Source organism: Anas acuta, chromosome 8 (genome assembly GCF_963932015.1).
Source record: "Anas acuta chromosome 8, bAnaAcu1.1, whole genome shotgun sequence".
Lineage (NCBI taxonomy): Eukaryota > Metazoa > Chordata > Aves > Anseriformes > Anatidae > Anas > Anas acuta.
The window spans coordinates 4,623,477-4,646,044 of NC_088986.1; the positions used below are offsets into that span (position 1 = coordinate 4,623,477).

The window sequence follows — 22,568 nt, forward strand, 5'->3', positions numbered from 1 at the left end:
GTATTTTTAAAAACTACAGCATGGCAGTGTTAACAGCCAACCCAGGAGAAAACTACAACACCAGGAGGAACAGCTTTTTCTGGAGTCAACTTGTTTTTAATACCTGCCCCCATTTTAACTCCTAGCAAGTGCTGAGCAGCTAATCTGTGATCTATAATTGCCTCTGATTCTTTCAGTTTAGTTGGAGAAGAAGCTGTATAATGAAAAGGATGATTCAAGGAGTGAAATGAAATTAAGCGCAAGTCTTCTGAGGTTAGATGTTAATTTCATTTTTAAATATAAAATTGCCATCAAAGTAATAGGAGCGTAATGCTCAAACATCACAATAATGTGGACCAGCATGCTGCTAATTAGGTAGAAGGCAAAAACATCAGTAGCAGTTTACTGAATTAATCTTTTTTCTTATACTTCATGTAGCTGGTATGAATTGTTCATTGAGCTCAAATGTACAGAATCACATCAAGTGAATTAAATACATTGGGGAAACTGGATGTATGCTGTATTTGGGCACACCTTCCGTGTAATGTTGGCATGGTTGTGTGTATGTGTTTAATATTTACTACATTGGCTAACGTAAGGATGTTTATGGATTGCGGTCTTCTCTGTAGTGCACAGACTCTGAAATGTCTCTTTAAATACACCGTGCTATCAGGACTTCTCCGCGGGACTGCATGTGGAAGAACACAGCCTCCGCTGTAGTGAGCGTGTCAAAGAGATGGCAATTCTACAGAGACGCCGGGAGATCAAAATGAAAGCTACCTACAGAGTTCTTTATCTGTCTCACCTATTTTCCTTCTCTCTGCTAGACTGTAACTAAAGCAATATGTTATACCTATGCCTCTGTATTTAATTGCATTAAAGAAATGCTGGGGCTGTAAGGTTAAGCACTGAAATTCTAAGGAAGCGCAGACTCAGAGTTGCCTGGGTAAGCCTAATTTAACATCCCTTCAGGATAGACGTTTTCGTACAATTTTTAATGAGCTGATCTCGTATTGCTATTTCCTGGAGACCTTTGCCCTGTTCAGTGAATGGAAGGCCAGTGGTCAGGGGATGTGCTCCATTTGCTGCCACAGTCAAGGTGTAGCTGCATGCTTTGTTGTCAGGATCCTCCAGCCTGAACACATGGATCTGGATGGGAGCACCAGAAGATCTAAATTCTTTACATGTTAAAAATATTCTTTTCTTACATATTGCTTCATTTAAAAAAAAAAAAACAAACTAGGTGATTACTTTTGGATATTTTTTTCAACAAAATGAGCAGATCTGTTAACCGAGAAGCTTTTCATAGGTAGTATTTTCAACTAAGGCTTCATTAAGGAATTTGCCCAGATCCAAGTAAGGTTTCTGAAAAGAAGCTTTGTCTCAGAGTAGCTGGGATTGCTTCCAATTCACAGGGGTGGGAGAAGAGCTTGATCCTGAGGCAGGATTTCTGGGGGAAGTCTCATCGTGCAGGTGATTTCCATAGGCCACTTCAACATGTATGCATCTCGTTGTTTTCTTCATCTTTTATTCCTTAGTTTACTTTTGCAACTCCTTTTTCTTTTTGGAGAATATCAGAATGTGAATTAATCTGAATATTTTAAATGTGGATATTTATTTATTTATTTATTAGCCTGGCTTGGCTGGAAGAAGGGAACAGTAAGTGTAAAATGAATAGGCCGAACAAATGGAAATGGGTGCAGGGCTTCAGATGGATGCAGTCAGAGCAGCATTCAGGAGGGGTTATTTTGGCAGCACTTTCTGAACAAATAAGAGATGACCAGGCACAAATGATGAGAAGAGAAGGGACTGAGGTCCCAGCAGCAGTGAGGTTAAGATAGGGATGCTTAATGTTGCCACAGGGTTGGGTAGAAAGAGAGGAACAGTCTTTAGTGATATTAAGAAGTTTTATTAGGAATTATGTAGCACTGTTTTAGATGTTGGAAAGGTCTGTATTTTGTAGCTCATCCATACGTGCACACCTTACTGTGGTCCAGGATAATGCAGGTTTATCTTCCTCTTTAGGTCAAACTCTTCCCTACTAGGCAAGTACAGGCAGTCCCACCGGCTGCTGGGCTACTTGCTGGAGTGAAGCAAACAGAAATTTGGTGTTCAAAAACAACTTGAAAGGAGATCTAACAGCCTGAAAGCCTGTTTAATGCTAATGTATAGGTTCATATATATATTTTAACGTAGCGATACATTAACAGCAAGGTCAATAACAAGGATTTGGGGGGTGGGTGAGGTTGGGAACTTCTGAAAGCATTGAACCTTCATTGTGTTTAAAAACATTTTTGATGTTAGATTTATTTCATTAGTCATTCATTTTAAATTATCTCATAACCATTTTCAGGGACATGGTCATTTCAGCAAACAAAGATAAAGCAAATATATATCCATACATTTGAAAAGCTAGTAAACGCTCTAAAATAAATCCTTAATTCAGTAATTCCTCATACTCTATTCAATGCATAAATGCCAACATAGTGAAAAGATTATGAAGATCATAAAGGGAGGTGTGTGGATGTGTTTTTTTCCTTTTTTCTGTGGTGGAACCAATCAAATGTGGGGCTGAATGTCCTTAGAGCAACTGGTTACAGGATTTTTGAGTGAAATTATGGTGTGCTTATATGAAATATTTTATGCATTAGTATTGAACCCTCCAGTTCTTAAGATGAAAGGTAATGTTTTAAAAAAGATTTCGAGGAAAGATTTTTGTCCTTTTTGTAATGAAGCAATCGATACAAATTTAAGGATGCACTAAGACTTTTATAAACACGTTATCCTACAAAAAAGTATTTGGGATTTTCTGTTCCGTGATGATCATCTGTTAAGATAGGTGAATATAAAGATGTCACTGCTAGCAAGTAACCTGACTTGATGAGTCTTTCTTACTGGTGGCCAATTTTGCAGTGTGGCTTTTGCAATGGAGGAACTTTGAAACTTTGTCATTTTGCAAAATCAATTTCAGGAGTTACTTTTCACCTCTTACCTACTCAAAGTTCAGCTTCTAGGAAAGTCAAATCCACCTCTAATCTATTTTTCAGTGTTTTTAATGGGACTGAAGGGCCTGTTGGTAACACAAGGCAAAACCCAGCTTTTTATCTCCATCAATTTGCAATTTAAGGTCTAACAGCGTGGAATAAACTTAAGAGTCAGTTTTTGTGTGGCTGGAGTTCAAAAGACAAAAGGAACACACAGGATGAGGGTGATAGAGTTTCTTCCTCTTGAGAAGCGCTCTCATGTAGAGCTGATGGCAAACACAAAAGGGTAAGGCAGAGTTACACCTTCATGCAGAATTATCAGACGATGTTTTATTAAAAAATATGAAATTTGCATGCTGCGTTAGACATTGTTTTCTCCTGCTGAGCTGTAGGGGAATGCACAGGTGAATTCTTTAGAGAGAGGGGCAGGGAGAGATACCCAGGGTGCATTTCTTGGTGTGTTTTTCACAAAAGTGAAGATAGCTTTAGAAATTTCACTTTAAATATTTGTGAATTTACTGACCATCAGATGAAATCCTTGTCCACTGGGGTCAGCACTGCAAATTCTGCCCTTTCTTCAAGCCCCTTTCTGTACAGTGGTCTCCAGCAGAGAGGTGTAAATCATTACACCACCATCTTCTGCTAACGCCCTGTAACCTCGGCAGGCCAGATCCTCTCATTCCTGTTACCACACTAATTATATCCAAACACACGTTGGCTTTTTTCAAAGCAGATGATGTTTGGAGGAGACTGAATTCTCTAAGGTTAGTAATGAAATTTCCATTTGAAGTAACCCAGTTCAAAGGGAAAAATTTCCCCTTTAGGTTTAGACCAAAGGTTCTAAAAGCCTGAGATGTGAAAATACAGAGGCACCAGCTAGAAACGCCTTTCAAATGATGTCTCTTTAGACTTGCTGAAATGTGTGGCTAAGCTGCTTTCTTGCTTCTTTAAAATATTCAAGGTTATTGGCCTGCATTAAACTTTAAACCCTTTAAATACCATCTTAGTAACCAAGTTGCTCAGAACTGACAAGTTGAAAGATTTAGGAATGTGGTCTTTGAGGAAAAAAAAAACACATTTGAAAGACAGAACTGGGCATTTTTTCCTTTAAAAAAATTATTGTAAATACAAACAAAAGTAAATGATTTTAAATACCAATAGCAGCTGTGTAATACAAACAACTCCCCCTTGCCAGTACTGCTTATGTAAGCCAAGCATCCCTGGAGTACCAGTATTTAGTCAGCCAGATGTCAAAATAATGTCAAAAAATCATTAATATAGTTATGCTGATGTGACCAAGGCAACAAATTCAGAGAATCTGAGGACATTTAGCTTTTGAAGTTTCTTTTGCCAGCATTTAGAGTGGGATTTTCATTTGATTTGTTGTGTATGGGGATCTTTGAGGTACAAGCCTCACAGTGTGTTTCTGTAGGTCGGGATTTCATTGACTTGAGAGATGTTAATTTACCAGTCTACTCCCCTCAAGTCTAACAGTAATGTTAAAGTTAATTCTTAGTCATAATTGTTGGAGGAAACGCTATTTTTTTCTTTAAAAATTCAATTTTGAATCTGGAATTGCACTGTTGAAGGTGAAAAGTTGGAGTTGTGCTAAGCTGGGTTGGGTCCTCTGCCGATGACAGTGACATTTTTCCAAGTGGTGTTCTCCCTCTCCAACTTTGGGAACGAGATCTCAGGATGATGAGAGAAGGGAAGGTTGTGCCACAAGCCTCGAATAACTCTGAGTTTATCGAGCCATAGTGCCCTGAGGATTTTTATTTCATAATCAGCTGGGGGTGTGGCTACAGCTAATGACTCCTCTGTAACGTACTTAACCTTTGTACCAAAAGCATTTTTATTCATGTTAGTTGATAAGTATGAAAGGAGATTGGAGCAGCAAGCCGTGGTGAAACTCTGCAAATTCTGTAATCGTGGTATTAACCTACTTCAAAGACTTAGCATCGCGCTCGCTTTGTGAGGGTAGTTAAGGGTGTTTTCATCACTCCTGCTCCTCTGACAGATTATGAAACCAAGTCATGTTCATTTTACTCGTGTCTGGAAGCAGAAGGCTACAGTGGAAATGGTCGTTCAATCTTATATTCTGCTTCCAAGATTAAGAGTTGTAACAGTTTTCTGTGTCTGGTTGAGAAAACATTTATTTATGTATTTATTTAGGTATTTATTGCTGCTGTGCATTGATGCAGAGACTTTCCAGCATCCCATCCATCCTACCTGCGATGTTTGTTTTAGAGAAGGTAACTTCACTTGGTATATCCCAAAGCAATTTGCCTGCCAGCTTTGGATTCCAGCTTCCAGGAGCCTGACAGAGCTGTCCCAAGCGGAGCTGTTGTAGCTCTTGGGGCACAAGAAGTGAGTGGCAGTGCTCATGTACACCATGTGCAGACTGGCCAGCATGATTTGGGGAGCATTGCTGTATGGGAACTGCCCTGTTCCCTATATCTTCTGGGGAAGTATCTTTCTAGGTAAATAACTAGCTAGTGTGCCTTTCTGAATTAGCCCTGCAGAGCTCAGTGCGTGTTCATGGGACTGCATCACCAATGTGTCTCGTCTCCTCTAAAGGAGCAGAAAGACTGACATTTCTAGACAGTCTCTGTTTTCTTAGCAGGTAATTTGCAGCAAAAAGAAACAGCAGCCAGTTTGCTGCCTTTAACCCCCTTCATAATAACAGGAAGGGGGGAACAACAGTGAAGAAAGGAAAATTCACACCTTTGCAGCTAAACAGTTTGTTCCGAGCTGTGTTCTAATTATAAAATGTCACTTCATTAATGAAACGTTCTCCTAGCTGGTTTCAATTAAGATTCCTTTTAAAGAAGGAAGAACAGGTTTTGATAAGCCTAAGAATACATAAAAGTACTTCATTTTGACTTTAGCAGAACAAAGGATTTTCGTATGTTTTTACTCTCTTAACTGTGGTGGATATTTAGAAATATTGAATAATAATGAAATATATCAGTTTGATCAAAAAACAGTGTTATGATGGAACTGGCACAAATTTTAACATAGGTTTAAATATGAGAGTGAATGCTTCGAGTGGTACAGGGCTACAAACAAACAGAAAAGCCCACCACCACCAAAAGAAAACCAGCAAAAACCCACCACCACCACAACAAAATAACAAATGCTAGTTGTATTTAAAGCAATTTTAGTTATCAGGAAAAATAAAAGCCGTGGAGCAGAAAGCATATAGGAATAGCAGTGAGTTTAAAAGGATTTGCCTTAAAAAACTAAGCATGTGCTGAGGGATATACAAAAGTTTTATTCATTGTTAGTTTAGTAATGAACAGGAGGATCAGTAAGAAATAAGAGTGGATGATACGGCCAACATGGATCTTGGGAATATAACATCAGTTCTCTAACCTCCTATGGAAATTTTTGGTGACTTTGCAGAAGTCTCAGTTTCTCTTGGCCATCTTGGGCAGGATATTGATACCTGCAAGAATTTGGTGAGAAGATAGAGGCTCTGAGCCTGTGTTAGAAGAACCTCGTGGCAGTGGCTGCCTGTAGACATTAGGTTATCCCAGCTGTGGGACTTGGGTTCTTGCTGGCCAAGTCGCCCCTTTTCCTGGCCATGGTCACCACTGACCATGGATGTTACCCTTCCAGACACTGCAGTTCTTCATCCCAGAGGCTGGCAGAAAAAGTCAAGCCAGTCTCGTGCTTAGGGTTCCCCTGACCATAGAGACTTTATGACATTATGCACACAAACATGGACTCGCTTTATGATTAAGGATTTTGCCTTCAAGGAAGAAGCTGCTTGCAGGGACTTGAGAAATTCCAACAACACCAGCAAAACAACTGCAGTTTGACAATTTCTTTGGTAGCAAAGAAGGCGCAGAGCTTATGGAGTGCAGGTAAACTGGAACTTCACTAAAATCATCATTTTTGTACAACTGGAATGAAATTGTTAACGAGAAGGATGGAAAAGTTGCCTGAGCAGTCAGCCTGCTGTGGATTCAGGGCTGTGTAAATACTGCTTGCTCGGTGGTGATGGAAGCTCTTCACTGTCCCATAACATGCCCTCGTGCACTGAAATAAACCTTTTTTTCACTTGGTTTTAGACCTATTGTTTTCCCTCAGTCTCTGACAAGTACACACAACTTTCTGTAGAAGTACACAGGCCTGTAAATATTTTCGCCTCCTGCAGGTAAAATATGCAGTGTGACATAATTAAAATATAGAAACGCTCATTGTATTTCTTTAAGCATTTTTTTCCCTTCATTTGACAGCCCCTTGCCAGGCCGATCCTTAATGAATCCGGTCTGCAGCACAGCAACAGAAGCCGATCTCTTCCCGGTTTTCCTTTATGAGTTAACAAAGGCAGAAAGTAGAAGAAGCGTGCGGATGGCAATGACAGAAGGCTTCAGGGGCAGGTGTTGCCTCTGCACAGATTTGAAGGTGTCAGTGCCTTAAAGCACGCTTTGGACTCCGCTTGTATGAAATCGAGAATTCTGCCCAAGGCAGCTAGAAAGGAAATTTGGGTTTGAACAACTTCTGTAAAAAGTAACTTTGGCAGAAAATCCTCATTTATTTTTTTTTTTTTTAAAGCACACAAAAATCACTGCAGACTTGTTTTGTGAGCTTTCTTTTTTATTTTTCTTCAATTTCTCTTCGGCTGTGTGGCAGATTTCGGCTGTATCATGCTTGAGTTTGAAGGAACTTCTGACAGTTTCATATTTGACTTGTCTTCCCTTGAGGAAAACTGTCATGCTGAGCTGAAATTAGACATAGCTGGTCTGTAATTTCAGGTATTTCTTTAAAGTATTTACAAATATTATTGGAGCATAGCATGTATTTCTAGCGCTGCACTTTTCCTGAGCTGAGTGATTACTTTGAAAATACCCGCATAAATTTAATTATCGCTTGATACTTACATCCCTCTTTATTCCAAGATACCGTTATAGTCTGGGTACCTCCAGATGGGAATTTTCCAGTATTGGAGATGGGATTTTAAGGGTGACAGTGGGGTGGCACTCCTGCAGCCTTCCGGAGTAAAGAGGCTGGAGCCTGCACCCTCTGAAAGCACTGGGCTTAGAGCCTGCATGGTTCTTAACCTTCCCTTTTCCTCAGGTGTTTTGCTTAATAATTTGTTTATTCTGGACACAAAGTGAAGTCCGGTGAGGTGGAATAACCATACAACCTTCTAACCTTGGTCAGGACAACCAGTTTGCTTTAATGGCTCCTTGTTGCTTGGACAGCATCTTTACGAAAGGGCCAAAGAACAACTGAACAAAGAACATGTGAGTGATAAGAATGTGACACATTTAGTACTTCATATTTCTTGAACTCTTTATGGTATGGATGTATATCAATTTTTTTTTTATTTTCAAATCAGATTTAGGGGAATATTCCTGAAAAGGCTCCATTCTTCCTGGCCCCCCATCAAAATGAGCAGCCCAGCAGTAGCCTTGGGAGTATGGGATCTGCAGTATTTGGGCATACACAGGCAGGAGACATGTCTAGTACAGCTGTAAAACCTGTACGGTTTTACTTTTGTAATTAATTAACCATAACTCTAAATGAAAAACTGTGTTGTTTGGTTTGGGTTTGTATTTTTTTTTGTGCGTGTGTTTTTTTTTCCCCTGAAATAAGATGGTCTGAAATACAGCATTTCAAGTAAATTGTCTTTCAGTGTCTTTGCAATTTAATTTGTTTCACTTTAATTACTGCTCTTTGGCATCATTACAGTCTCGTTTCCATTTCTGTCTAAATCTAATGTTTCTGCAGTGTTTTGCTGGAGGTCGCAGGTGAACAGCAAAAACAGTGATGCTGAGTAGCAAACGATAACGCATAACCACCTCACAAGGATGCGATGGTTAGCACAGCTCATGGATAAGAGCCAAAGTTTAACTTTTATGGATTGCTGGAGGAGACATTTTATAATCATGAAACAAAACCTCATATGATTATTGAGTTCAGAACTTAAACACTGGCCAGTCACCAGTCACAGCAATATATTCATTTCGAGCATGGAAATAATCTATTTTCCCAAATTGACAGCAGCTACAATAATCTGCAACATTTATTTTCATTTGCCATGTCCTGATAGTCTTTTGGGCCTCCTGTTGCTGGGATTTTCTCCACGGACTTGCTGCAACCGCTTTCCAGAAGTACCCGGAGAGGCACTGCTAGCCGAGGGCAAGGATTATTTCCCTACCTACATCCTTGAGGCCTTCTGCAAATCTGGCTTTTCCCTTGACCTCTTCTGGTACCCACACATCCTGACACCGTGAGACTTCTCTAGCCCTGCTCATGATTTCAGCCAGTAACCTGAGATTTGCAATGAAAAGCTTACGCTGTGCAAATTCTTCCATAAGACACCTTCCCTAATACACCTTTCCAGAATTAACCTGTTATTTACAATAAGCATTCTCTTGTTACTGTGGAATTGAAAATAACCCTATAAAAAGATCCCGACAATGGTTTCTGTTAGTTGAGCTCATGCTGAGAATAATTTTCAGGCACCACTTAACAACGGCAATGATTTGTCACCATTTGAAGTGTGGCTTTCTGCAGCCTCCCGTTTCTTTTGCACATTGTCTAGGAAACCAAAGGAAGGTGTGGAGGCACACACTAATGCTCTGCTCTCTGATTTGTCCTCTGTTTATGTAGTTCTGAAGTTTGAATGCGTACAGGACTGTAGTATTTGGGTTCAACATTTAAAAAAAAGAAGAAAGTGAAGCGGTCTGATCAGGATAGAGCTGTATGCAGTGGGTGACTGCAAAACCACAATACTTACACTGCTGTGTATTCTGGCATCAAGCTAAAAAGCTACAAACCTGCAGCTCGAGAAACAAAATGCAGAGCAAGGAGATCACAGCTGCAGAAAAATTAAGATTTGGAATAAATGTCAGGTGTGTCAGATCCAAGTGATCACATAGATAGCCAATCTCACCTGCCTTCTGACCCCTGGGAGGTCTGATCTCTGCTCAAGTCACCATTTGGGGCTGTGACTTGTGACATTGGTGTTTGTCCATCGAGTGTGGGTAAGATAGGGTTTGCAGAATTGCTTCTCTTTGAGTTCTCACTGTTGCTGGAAGTTATGAGATACTGGAGAATGTTGAAAGGGGAGGGCACAAAAACTGAACGTTTTTGCAGAAAGCTCTGATAGAAGCACAGAGGTTAAGAAAGTTTCAAGCCAACCCTTTAACACAGTGCTCAAGAAATAGAAGGAAACACAGGAGGGACTAGCATTCAGATGCCACTGTACAAAATCAACACACTGCTGTGTTCAAACCAAGAACCTTCCAGCTGATGGTGACCAAGTGTGCTACAGCAGCTTTGCATCCTCGTGGGATTCACATGCAGGGTACAGGCAAGTTGTTTTCTAATTCATTTATTCTACTGAAAAAAAAAATACTGTTTTCTTACCCCCCCCTTTATGTAGAAAGGAAAAGAAAGATGAATAGGCTGCTGAATGTTGAGCTGCAACTGCTACATTTAGAAAATGTTCTTGAGAATCTGCTTTACAAGAAGCTGCTCATGCTAATGTACATTTTGAGTTTTCCATTGCTGGATGTATTTATAGTGTGTTTGAACACAGAATTAGTAGACATGCTATACAAATCTATAAATACTTTCAATGGAGATAGAGATCATTTTTTTTTTTTATCCTAAATCTCATAGCACTGTACTAACTTCAAAAAATAAATAAAAGAGTCACAGAAAACTGCCTGGAAATTTCTGCCTATTGTGAACAGTGCTTTTTAAAATTTTATTTTAGAGCTACTTTTAAAAAATGAAAATGAACCTGCATACATCAGTGATGGGCAATGAATGCAAAAATAATAAAGCAATCAGCCACCGCTGAAATGCTGCCACCTCAAGAAATGACAGCAATTTACCGCATGCAGCAGTGCAACGCAGCATCATCCCTCATTTTAATATTTGATTTTGAAGATTCATGTTTCTGATATTTATGACAGATGTAAATCTTGGAAATCCAGAGGCGTAAAATTATGGACTCTGTGCCCGGAGTAAGGCTTTTGTGCTGCTTTGCTACTAAATAACATCAGAGCTACAGGCAAAAGGATGTGCCTCCTCTCCCTGTGCCAGTCCTCCCAGGCTTCAGGTGGTTTCTTCTGGTGTTTTGTTAGCGAGTTCTGTGCCTCTGCCTATATATCAGCAGAGGGTGGATACACTACACTGATTTTACAAAAGGAAATGCTGTTTTTCTGTATTAAATGATAGCAGCAAAACTACATTTTATTCTCGGTGGAGGCATCACTCCCTGGGCTTTTGTGTGTTGCTGGCTTAAAGTGTTCAGTACTGGGAGAGCTCATACCTACGCCTGTGAAAAAACACTGTCTTTGGGGCCAAATGAAGTAAGGTTTTTTCATCGACTTCCCAATCTCCAGCTTGAGTTAAAAGCTGCATTCTACCTCACCGTCACTCAGTTTCACTGTTGTGAAAAACTCAAAGCTCTGTGAGCCCCTTAGGTGACGGTTTCAGTCCAATGCTTCCCCGCTCAGCAGTATCACGCTTGATTCCATCACTGAACTGGCACAGAGTGAAATGCGTGGGGTGTAGGGCTCTGCTTCTCTTTAGTTCTTGCTTATCAGCCTTGTACCTGTGTTAGTTAAAATTTATCTTCTTACTGCAAGTCATTTCTAGGTGAGACATCAGATGCTGATGACTGAAATGCTCAGTCTGGTGAAATCACATCCTAGTAGTGGTACCTTCCGGGTTGTGAATGCTTTGCTCTGAGCTAAAATGTCTCAAAGAGAAGCATCTGTTTATCACAAATTCTATTAAACTATTCAAAATTAAGAAAGACCTGACCTTTTCTTTACTGAATGACATTCATATGCATTTCACCATGCCTTTATTGATAAGCGCTGAATGCTTAACCAGTATTATTTCTTCGTGCTATGTTTTACCATGTCTGGTATTTGTTTATATAAGAGTAGACTTTTCTGTAAGGAAGTGAGCAATTTGTGTTGTAGAGTGGACATTAAAACCTTTCAGTTGGGCTGAGTTGGTTGCTACTGAAGCTCAAAGTGCAGGAGTGGGTGATGATCAGATGAAGCTATGCAAAGCTGGCTGTCCGATACATGCAGGTTTTGGGGGGGATGTAAACTCTGTGCTTTGTGGCTCTCTTAGTTGATCTATGGAGTGAGGTTGAGCCTGACTATCTATGCTGTTCATCTTTCTTCTTGATTGAGAAAAAGGTGCTAGTGGCACTGAGCAGTAAATAGCACAGGAGGGGAAAAGGCTTGGAGGGAGATGGGTGATGCTGCTGGAAGCCCTTGGGAGATGGTGGGAGCACCTGCTCCTCACCCCTGCTGTTCTGCAAGGGAAATGGTGGAAGTTTAGAAAAGGATAAATATAAAAATAATAGAATGGCAAATACAATGAAAATTCCTTCTATTAAAAAAAAAAAAGTGAAAATTCCTTCTATAAGAAAAAAAAGTTTGAGCTGTAACTTTCTCGTTGCTGTGACTACAAATAATAAATATAAACATGTGAAGTACTTGGAAATGAAAGTGAATGTGATGTGATTTTTGCTTATCATTTATCACTTCAATATACTTTTACTTTCCAATGCTCCTGCTTTCGTACATGCTGTGAGCATGAGGAGATTCTGCAGAGGATTTTCATGTTTTACCCTTGTTTGCCAATGCTCTGTAAAAATCGTCCTTGCAGCTTTTGGTCCCAAAGCAGATCTTGAAAATCACTGGATTTGGTTGTTGTTGCCTGTTATCCAAGTTACAAACTGACCAGCAGTGACAGCAAAAATTCCAGATCCCTTCCAGCCCAACCCAGTCTGTGGTTCTGTGAGCAGTTCTCTGTTAGCTGAGTCCTGCTTTCCCTTATGTGGCTTATTTAGCATTAACAACAAGATTGAAGTGGTGTTACAACTTTTCTTTCAGTGAGAACACTTCATTTGAATCCTTCCTCTCTGACTTCATATAATCTATATGAATGATATCTTTTTTTTTTTTTTTAATTCCGTTTTATTTAGTTAGTAGTTCAAATTATTTAAACAAGAGACAGAAGTTCGCAAGTCATGTATCTTAAGAAAACCAGCTTACAAAATGTAAGAATGGGTAAGGGATGAATGACAGAGCAAGGAAATAATAATAATAGATTAAAAGAAAAAAAACAAAAACACAAAAAACAGTAAAACCACTTGTAAACTGGCAGTTTAATAGAGAACATATGGTATTGATGGTGCCTGATGATGAACAGCTACAGCCATATATTTCTTCTCTACAGGAGCATAATGGAGGTCTTAGGTTAGAAGACAAACCACAATGACATTACTTAAAATGCTCTAGGGAACTTTCCTATACATAGGGCAAAATATATAACTATATATTTACTTTTACATGTTAACTGTATATTTACTTTTATATTAGAGCTAGTGTAGTGGTTGGGAAAATCACAGTGAGTAATTTCTATTAAGAAAATAAAGTGAAAAAACATCATTCTCTTTTTGGCTCAAGTGAACCCTATGCTGCTCAGTGAGATAATACTCAGCTTGGATTCATTTTTCACCTGAAAGAAATGCAGCAAACCGATGCCAAGGAATAGAAAGAATATCCCTAGAATTGATGATTCCAAAGGATGGTTCCAGGAGAAGGGCTGAAGATGAATGCTGTAAACTTTTGACTCAGTCATGGATGACATTAAGTTTGCAGTTTTCAAATGAAAACATTTTGACTTTATAGGTTCTTCTAAGAATTTATATATTAAGCTTCCTGGCAGCTACGAGAAAAAATTACAAATGCTTCCATTTATCCTACAAAATCATTACTTTAAAAGAATCTAAATGATAGCAGAAAATGCATTTGATATAACTTAGTAGTATTATAGGTCTTGAAAGGCCTTGAGAAATCACAGAGGTAGGGTCTAGATCCACGCCAAGCAGAGGTTTGCCTAAGCTGCTCATAGAAAAGCTTTAATAAACAAATATATCATTGAGAGGTGGGTATTCCTAAGGTCCAAGTGCAGGGCCTGATACTCTTTAAATGGTGAACACTTATTCTGAATGCCTGGGTAGCCTGCTTTTTTATTATTATTATTTTTTCATGGAACAAAACCCCATCCAGTCACATTCAGAGACTTTCCAATAATGGATTTTGCAAATCCACCGAGTGACCTGAAAGGCGAACGACTTAGGCGCTAGCCAGCGAGGCTCCGAGTGGGAGATAGGAGAGCTGTAAATGTTTAGCTGCTGCGCCTCATGGAGCTGTTAAATATTGCTCTCGGAATCAGTAGGTGGGTGGGGAAAGGTCACCTCTGCTGCTTCGTGCTGGTGGTATGCTGCCTGCGGAGGCACAGGATGAGCACAGGCAGCAGAGATTATGGTCAAAGGAGAAGAGTTTGTGATTAGAAACACAAGTCTGTGGTTCTCCTGCTTTGTGTTCCTCCCCCACGGCCTGTGTGCAAGCGGAGGTGGCCAGCAGCAACACAGGGTTCATATTTTTTTCAGGTTTTAATAAGTGCTCCTTCCACGTTACAAGCTGTTGTATATCAGGAGACACCCGTACCTGGGTAGCAGCTTCTGCAGTTGTTACAGAAGTCATTAAACTTCTGTCTGTGTAGCGCACCTCCGTGCTTCTGCACCTTCAAGCAAACACGTGGGACTTTTTTTTGAAACGTCTCATTACCGTTCTCTTCTCCTCCACCGTCATTTTCATTAGCCAGCATTGTTGGAGTGAAGCTCTCCAACGCCGAGGCCTGATTTCAGCATGCTGAGCAGTGACGGGAGGCTGCAGGAGAGCACGAACAGGGCCTCAAAAACCACACAGAACCCAGCACCAAGAGCAGAGGCAGGCTGGGACTTCTCTCGTTATCCTCATTAGTCGATAGATCTGCAATCATTATTAATAAGCTGGCCTGTGAGTCCTGTTTGTAAACAGATGTGCCAAACGGGTGGCTGTATGGTATGTCCTCCTGGGGCTGATGGACAAGTATGAGCTTAGCATCTGTGGTGAAGTATGTGAAAGGAAGAAATAGTAAAATTTAGCTGACCATCTTCAGTGTTTCTTCTCAGGTTTTGCTGTACTATTCAAAGGATGAGCTTGTGGAAGATAATGACACGTCTAGCCGTGTTGTGAGGAGGTGCCCTTTTCTCAGTGAGTGCATAGCTCTACTGCTTTTTTTTCCCTCACGTCTGAGGAATATTGAAATGCCAGCACTAACGCAAACAGTATTAAACAGCCTGCTTTGTTCTTCTGCTGTGCTGGTGTATTTATTTAGGATTGTGTTCCTCACTTTAATCACAGGTGAGGTGAGGAGGTGGTGGTTCAGAGAAGATTATGTAAAGGTCGAGGCTACGGCTTCAGACTGGAGGTCAAAGACCTTAATTGCTGCAAGATATGATATCAAGAGCTCCCGTCTGAGTAATTCTCATGAGACAGGCTGGCCTGCAGAGAGATGATCACCACTGATATTTCTCTGGATCATAATTAGGAAAAACTGGGCTTGCTTCTCTGGCAAGGTCACACAGAGCTCTTAGTGCTGCCTCGGTTTGACTTCAGTGAAAGGTGAAGGGATGGGCCCATGAGAAGTTAAGAACTTAAAGTATTTGCTTTCCTTCTATGCTTCCTCCTAATTTACGTGCTACTTGGAAAAAAAAATAAAGTTTAAATATTCAGTTTCTAGTTTTTTAGACCAGGCAGGCTGGAGGTAGCAGACATCTTTGCTGTACAGGTTGAGGAAAAAATAACTTGTAGCACATTACTTGAAAGACCCAAGGACACCAGTTTGATTTTCTTTTAAATGAGCAAATAGAAGATGACCACGCTTAGGGGGATTGCTGTGTTAATGTTGTTGGTTTTTACATTGCATACAAGAATTTGGGGGGATTTAGATTGATTTGAGGAGAACATGTGGCTTAAATATTCCAGCTGCAAAGGCCCTGTTTGTCTTCAGGGGGAAAAAATTTGGAAGGCCAACATGAAATGCATATGTCTGAGAGCCACGAGGAGAAATTCGCTTCTATGGGTGTTTGTGGTTCGTAAGTATTGGATTGGGAGGGCCTTGGAGTCCCCAAGTGGCTGTTGCTGAGCTCCTCAGGCACTTGCTGGTGGCAGGGGGCAGTTGGGAGGTGACGGCCATGCCACAGAGCGCAGCCCCAAGCAGGCCTCACTGCCACAGGCAGGCCTCGCTGCCCCAGGAGGCTCTGTCTGTGTGCAGACAGGCACTGTAGGAGGCAATTTGGAAAAGTCCTAAATTAAACTCGATCGGGCACGGCAGCCCAGGGCTGGAGGGCCCCGTTCTGTGCGCAGATACATGTGCTTCCATCGATGGGATTTGAGGAAACAACTGGTTTCAAACACAGGAGCAGGAAGCCTCTTTTCCATCCCTCCTGTGTTTAATTCCTGGCAGTCTTTTTTCCTTTTTTATATATCAACCATTTCTTTTCTCTTTGAAGAGTTTTTCATTGGATCTAAAATCTCAAGACTTAAACCGCATGTGGATATAATTATGTCTCTTCATATTTACTTAGGAGGACATAATCCTGCTACTCGTTATCCGTACAGTATTAGCAACGACACATTTCCCTGTGCAGGGTTGTAAGCGATGTATTTTCATGAAGGAAGGGAAAAAAGGATGGATATTTTAAATAAAATATCTCATTTCAATAAAAGCAAGAAGGTGCTGCGTTTAATATGTTAACCCCCGTTATTTGAACTTGTTTTAGAGTCTTTCTATCTTGAGATATTAAGGCTGGAAAGGAATTAAAGAGACCAAAGAAAGTCCCTTGACATTCCCACGTGCTGAAATAACGGGCAGGCAATCCTGCTTTATACAATGCTGTCTTCCTGTGTAGAACAATTAGTGCTAATATGGTAATGATAATCGTTTCTGTAAATTATTCTTAATTAACTATTTATGTAATAAGATACTTAAGGATCTGTATTTAACAGTTCTGTGCTTTTTTTTTTCCCCCTGCTGATTGTTTTCCCCATATATTTCTGCGCTAGTTACTCTCTTCTGTTCAGTATTAACCATGTTATACCCAGGTTTAAAATTTGGTGTGGGTGGTCTTTAATTACCACTATATGCTGCATAGATGATCTCGTAACAGGTGGGTTCCTCCCTTCAGCAGTGCTGTAATTGCTCATCACTACTTTTTCAGTGATATCCCCAAGCTCCCTATATCCCAGATTGTGGAGCCAGCAACCCTAAAAGTTATTGTCATTCCACGGTTTTCAGCAAAGGAAGAACCTGCTAAGTCACGTGCTTTCCAATTAGCTCCTATTGATCAGCTTTGGGCTCTTTTCATATTGGTAAGGCTATCTGCTGCCATCATTGTTTGCTTATTTTTGTGTATATGTAAAGCATATACCGATATTTTATGCACATAATTGGCCTAAGTTTCCGTATACTGCCTAATATAAAGTGCACATTTTCCTTTTTACGGTGGTTTATGTTTATTGCACGCACTACATTGTTTTATGTGCACAGCGTGCTTATTGAATCTGTGATGTAGTTGGAGAGATGTTATATTCCATTCTTAGCATCATTAATGCTGTTTTCCGAACTGATTTTCATCAGGCTATAGTTTAATTTAATTCACTTCATTATTTTGCAAAGCAGTTCCTATCTATTGGGTTTCCCTTCTGTTGCTTTTAAAAACACCAATGTCTCAAAACAGTGAGAACCTAAATATTTTTAGCTTTGTTTTTCTTTTTTTCTTTTTTTTTTTTTTTGACATGTTCTGAGCATCGTAGGATTTCTGTAAGGCAGCCAATCAGTTTAATACAGATACTGATAGCTTTACAAGTTAATTAGCACCTCAATTCATCAGTAGGCACACTCAAATTAATACTGAAGTAAGCATATCAGAACCTCATCCTTCGTTTGCATTTAGTGAAGGTGATTTTGCAATATGTTAATTTGTATTGTGTGCACAGAGAGTGTAATTTTCATTGCTCTTATTTTTAGACCTATTTAAAATCAGGGTCTAAGATCTTACAGGAATTGGCTTGCTTCAGCTTGTTTAAAGAATACGGAAAATTCAGTTAACTGCCAGGATTTATTCTGATAAGTAACACTGACTAATGTCTTTTCCTGTTCATTCACTTACAAGTTAGGTATTTCTTTCACTATGTGGGTTTCTTTTCAAGTATATGCAGCTTAGGGTTTTTGATGTAAATAAATGTAACTACATGACTAGAACAGGAAAAATAACGTTAGCCTAATCAAGCCTTAATTGTCTGGATTAGTAAGACCTACAATAATTAAGATACTTTGCGGAAGTAATAAGCTATTCATATTCACTCCATTGCATCCTTAGATTTTCGCTACATAGGCTTTTCTTTCAAAGACTGAAAGAAATGGTGGAAAGAAATATTTACACTAATGGTGAGCCGTAGTATACATGAGAACAAATAATTGGAATTTCAAGACGTGGTATTTTGGGAATAGTACAGATAATTACTATTTATTGTTGTCCCCTCAGCTGCAGCATATCGAGAAAAAGTAGCTAATATAAATTACTCTTCCTTTAGAGATGATTACTCTGGGAACACTTCATCAAGAGTAGTCTGCACTGCTGCAAAAGCTTCCATCCAAGTGCTGTCGGTGACCGAATGAAACAAGCAGAAAGGCAGAAGCTCTGCAGCACTCCTTCCTGTGCCAGCCCAGAGAAGGAAAGTCCTCTGAGCTGAGCCGATATGTTACCCAGATCAATCATACCAGCACAAGTCTAATTTTACAGTGCTGCTTAGGGCTTAATCCAATGGAAATGCATCAGTATTTGCTATGCTAGCTGAATATCCATAGTCTAAGCAAGTAGTTATTCCCAACACTGATGTGTTGATTTGGAGTATATCAAAAGCAGAAATCAGGACTGTGTCTTTCAAGAACACTACTCTTGTCTGTGTGCTGTTTTTTAGGAGTATTCTTCACGTTTTTTTAGCACATGTACTGGGTATATATACTGCACATATACTGTACCATCATGTCTTCCTTTGGTTCTTGGGGAAGAGCTGAAGTAGAGGAAATCTGAGCTGATCCCATTTACTGTAAGCACGCTAGGCAGAATGGATTGGCTGCCTGTTGAATGGACACTTGTAGCAAACATTCTTGAGCAATGTACAGCTAAATGTTTCTTGTAATCAAGGCCGATTAAATTACAGTCAAAAAGATGTCCCTGCCCCCGTAGGCCCATCACAACCTTGTTCTCATCTCAAATTCTTCCAGCCTTTCCAGAGAGGAAAGGCTTTCTAATCCCCAAATAATTACTCTAGACAAAGAGCTATTTGTAGGGAACATCTTGCCTATGGAAAAGGGATCACAAGAAATCACTGTCCCTAATAAATTCTCCAGCACTCTGTGATTCGAGATTCTCTTGTTGTCCTTAATCTTAAACCACAACTGGGTCTCTGAAGCTGCTGGGGGAAGGTTCCTCTGTCTACAGAGACACCTCCTTCCTGGGTGATGGGGTTGAAATTTAAATCCTAAGCCATGTTGAAAAAGGAACAAGAACTTTTAGATCAAACTCCCAAAAGGGAGAGCGGACTTCTTGTAAGAGTTTGTATTTGCCCCCACTCCTTGGCTACCTAGGTCAAGGTTGTGCAGCTACATTTACCTCTACTTAAAAGACCTGAATCCTCCAGGGGTTTGCACCTTTTCTTGGCGTGTAGAGCAAGGGTTCCACCTTCCTTTTAAATACTGTCACCACCAGAAAAGGGGGATGATTCTGATGATTGTGCTGCTGCCCTTTTGTAGAGTAGCTTAGTGACTGCAGGAGTAGGAGGTGAGAAAACCAACAGGATCATTAGTTCTTTGAAGTTCCCATTTTTTTTTCTTTAGAGCTGTCTCTAAGAAAACATTCTGAATTTCTTGGCTATTATTTCAGAAGTCATCAGTATTTGTGGGGAGCTTTATGGCACTGACAGTAAAATAAACAAACAAAAATAACCTAGACTGTTTTATATATCTTAAATTATTTACTTGTTAGCAGAATGCCCACTAACACCCAGACTGTCTGCCCACACCTATTCCTGTTTTAAGGGAACATGTCTTTACTACTGAAAACAGAGAAATTAATCATAACTGGCTTGTTCTACAAAACACACTCCTAGGGATAGGGAAGGTCTGATTTTTTTCCCCTTCAAATAAGGAAACTTAAATTACTTAAGGGACTACTTAGCTTCCACTGGTGCAATTAGATTAATGTAGGAGGAATCTTGATTTATTTCCAGAGATGAGTGTATGTTTCTAGGTCAGTAACTCTATTTAGAACAAAAGATCTTAAGGTTTTGTAAAATAAATGAGACGCAGGGCTAGGTGTGCTACTTCTCACTTGGATTTTGGTTTAGTGTTCATAGGGTTATTTTTTGCCCTTTTCTTGAGAAGTGGCATGAGTCTAAGTGTTAAAGTTCAGAAGTAATAAATGAATTGGGAAAAGGGGGAAGTAGTAATAAAACCATGATCTTCATTTGCGTTGTCACAGGAGTGATGTCAGTCATTGTGAACCAGTACCAGAAGCCAGGCAGGGGAGAAATACAAAAGCAGTGAGGTTTGTTAGCAGTACAGCACTGTCCAAAGCAGCAGAAACAAAAATGAAGGACTGAAAGATACAAGGATACTGAATTACTGGGCAATAAAACAGCTGTGCTGATAATATCAAGCGATGGACATGGAGGAAAAAACAGTACTAAATTTATATAGACACAGGTGGGCTCTCATTTCACTATCACCATTTTGGGAATACACCTGTGAGTTTATTCCTACAAAAATAATGACCACGACACCTTCTGTATGACTCAAGTAGAGATTTCTGGATCTGGCCCCTTTTTTGTAACTTGGAGAATATGTCATAAAAAATGCAAATTTTATCAAACAAAACAAGATTAAATGTACAGCGTGTTGCTGTGTGTACTACTGGTTTGGTAATTCATCTGCTGACATACATCAGAACACAATTATTAAAACTTGACTTTTTGGAGAAATGAAAAACCAAAGAATTATTTGAGCCTCTCTTTGTATATACGAGATGCCATGCAAGACTGAAAATTAACTAATGTTTCTTGTGGAAAAATATCCTCTGGCAAACTGTTAAGTGTAAATTTTGAGGAAGTTTTATGTCTCTATGCTAGTTAAAAAAGAATCTTCTTTTCCATTAGATGCTCAGTATAATAAACTTTCTTCCTGATAGCTAAACTACCCAGGGGAATTTATGGTAAATGTTGGCTTAGAAAACAACCTCACTCCTAAAACAGCCCCAGCTCTTTCTCTCCCAAGGATCCCTTGCTTAGTCCGTGAACACTAAACTGTGAACCAGTCTGTTGCCCATCTGCTGGAACCTGCTGCCATTTACAACCACTTTGGAGTGCAGTTGCAAAGATTTGTGACTGAGCTCATTACCCGACAATATCTGAGTTTACAGCCTGATAGTTAATTATTCTGTGTATGCCATGTACTGTAGTCTACATGTAAACAGTCGCTGGCAAGCAAAATAATCCTCCACAATAAAATGGAGAGTGTTCTGAGAAGAATTCTCTGTTTACATCTTGGGAACAGGGTGCTCTTTGTCGTGTTTCAGCTTCTTGGGGTATTTTATGGGGTATTTTATAAGGTGACCTGTTACACAGAAGCATAGTTTATCCCCATTGGTGGTAATGCATATGCAATTGTAGTCTGAATACTAATCCTGAAATATAGTTTAGGCTCCTTTTGTATTCATGATAGATTTTATGAACCTTTTTCATTGCTGGTGATGTCAGCAGAATCTTTCTATTGAATTATGGATTAGACATTTAATCAAGGTCTGTGCATTATTATACAAGTCTCTTCTCTGTTTTCTCCTGAAAAATGAGATAAAAAATGAGATTCACAATGGAATCAAGTGAACACCTGATAAATAAAATTCAACTTTGCATCTCATATCTCTAACAACAAGCAGATAGAAAACAAGAGGTGTATGTCCAGCAGGCAATTCTACTCAAAGCCAACGATATTTTTCTACATCAGTAAGGAAGGAATACAAAATACAGGCTCATTTTTGCTGACTCTGATGCACTGTTTTGTGGTCGCTCCTGCAGGTGTTAGTTTTAAAGCATATGTTTGTCCTGGTGCTTCTTTTCTCAGCATCTTGAATCACAGTTGAGAAGTGGCTACATGACCAGTTCAGGACCACCAGGCTCTCCGGTTTAGCAATTACATCTGTTTTTTTCATCCAAATTATTTGTCCAACTGTCTTTTAAAACCATTTCCATGAGTTGCTAGGATACATTTCTATAAATGGAAACTGTTTACACAGCCTCAACATGATAAATCTTTGTGTTTCACTTGTTTCTTGCCAAGACTTCATTGTAAGGCACTGCTGAAGTTTACCAAGCTCTGGAAATTGTCATATAATCCTGCTTCTTTGTTTGTTATAATCAGAGAAATACAGAGCTGATTAAATGAATCTTGTTTTGTCTACTATTATTAACTCCTTTGATGAGCTTTACAGCGACATTATTCCGAAGGATGTTCAGTCTGCTCAGCCCTGACCAAGGCACCTCCTCACCAGCTGATAAGCAAATGTTACTGGACAAGGTAGTTATAAGCTAAATAAGCCTGAGAAGTCTCACTTTCATACATTTGAACATTCACACACTTGCTTTAAAAATGAAGCGAGCA

At 39.7% G+C, this 22,568-nt stretch overlaps 1 protein-coding gene and 1 long non-coding RNA gene across 22 annotated transcripts in view; both read left to right on the plus strand.

Moving 5' to 3' along the window:
- Window positions 1-22,568, plus strand: part of DAB1 (DAB adaptor protein 1) — a 421,093-nt gene that overhangs the window by 304,120 nt on the left and 94,405 nt on the right. Inside the window, exon 1 of one of the 21 annotated variants that reach the window (XM_068689790.1) lies at window positions 9,868-10,287. The exons of 19 other annotated variants lie outside the window; for them this stretch is intronic. In XM_068689790.1, coding sequence (XP_068545891.1) covers window positions 10,233-10,287 — 55 coding nt within the window. In that variant the 5' untranslated portion in view covers window positions 9,868-10,232. Of the gene's footprint in view, window positions 1-9,867; window positions 10,294-22,568 lie in introns of those variants that run through there. One more of the 21 variants, XM_068689789.1, reaches the window with a different exon arrangement.
- LOC137860412 (uncharacterized) lies at window positions 16,962-22,353 on the plus strand. Its single transcript, XR_011098893.1, has 2 exons — window positions 16,962-17,221; window positions 18,446-22,353. It is a non-coding gene; the product is annotated as an uncharacterized lncRNA (long non-coding RNA).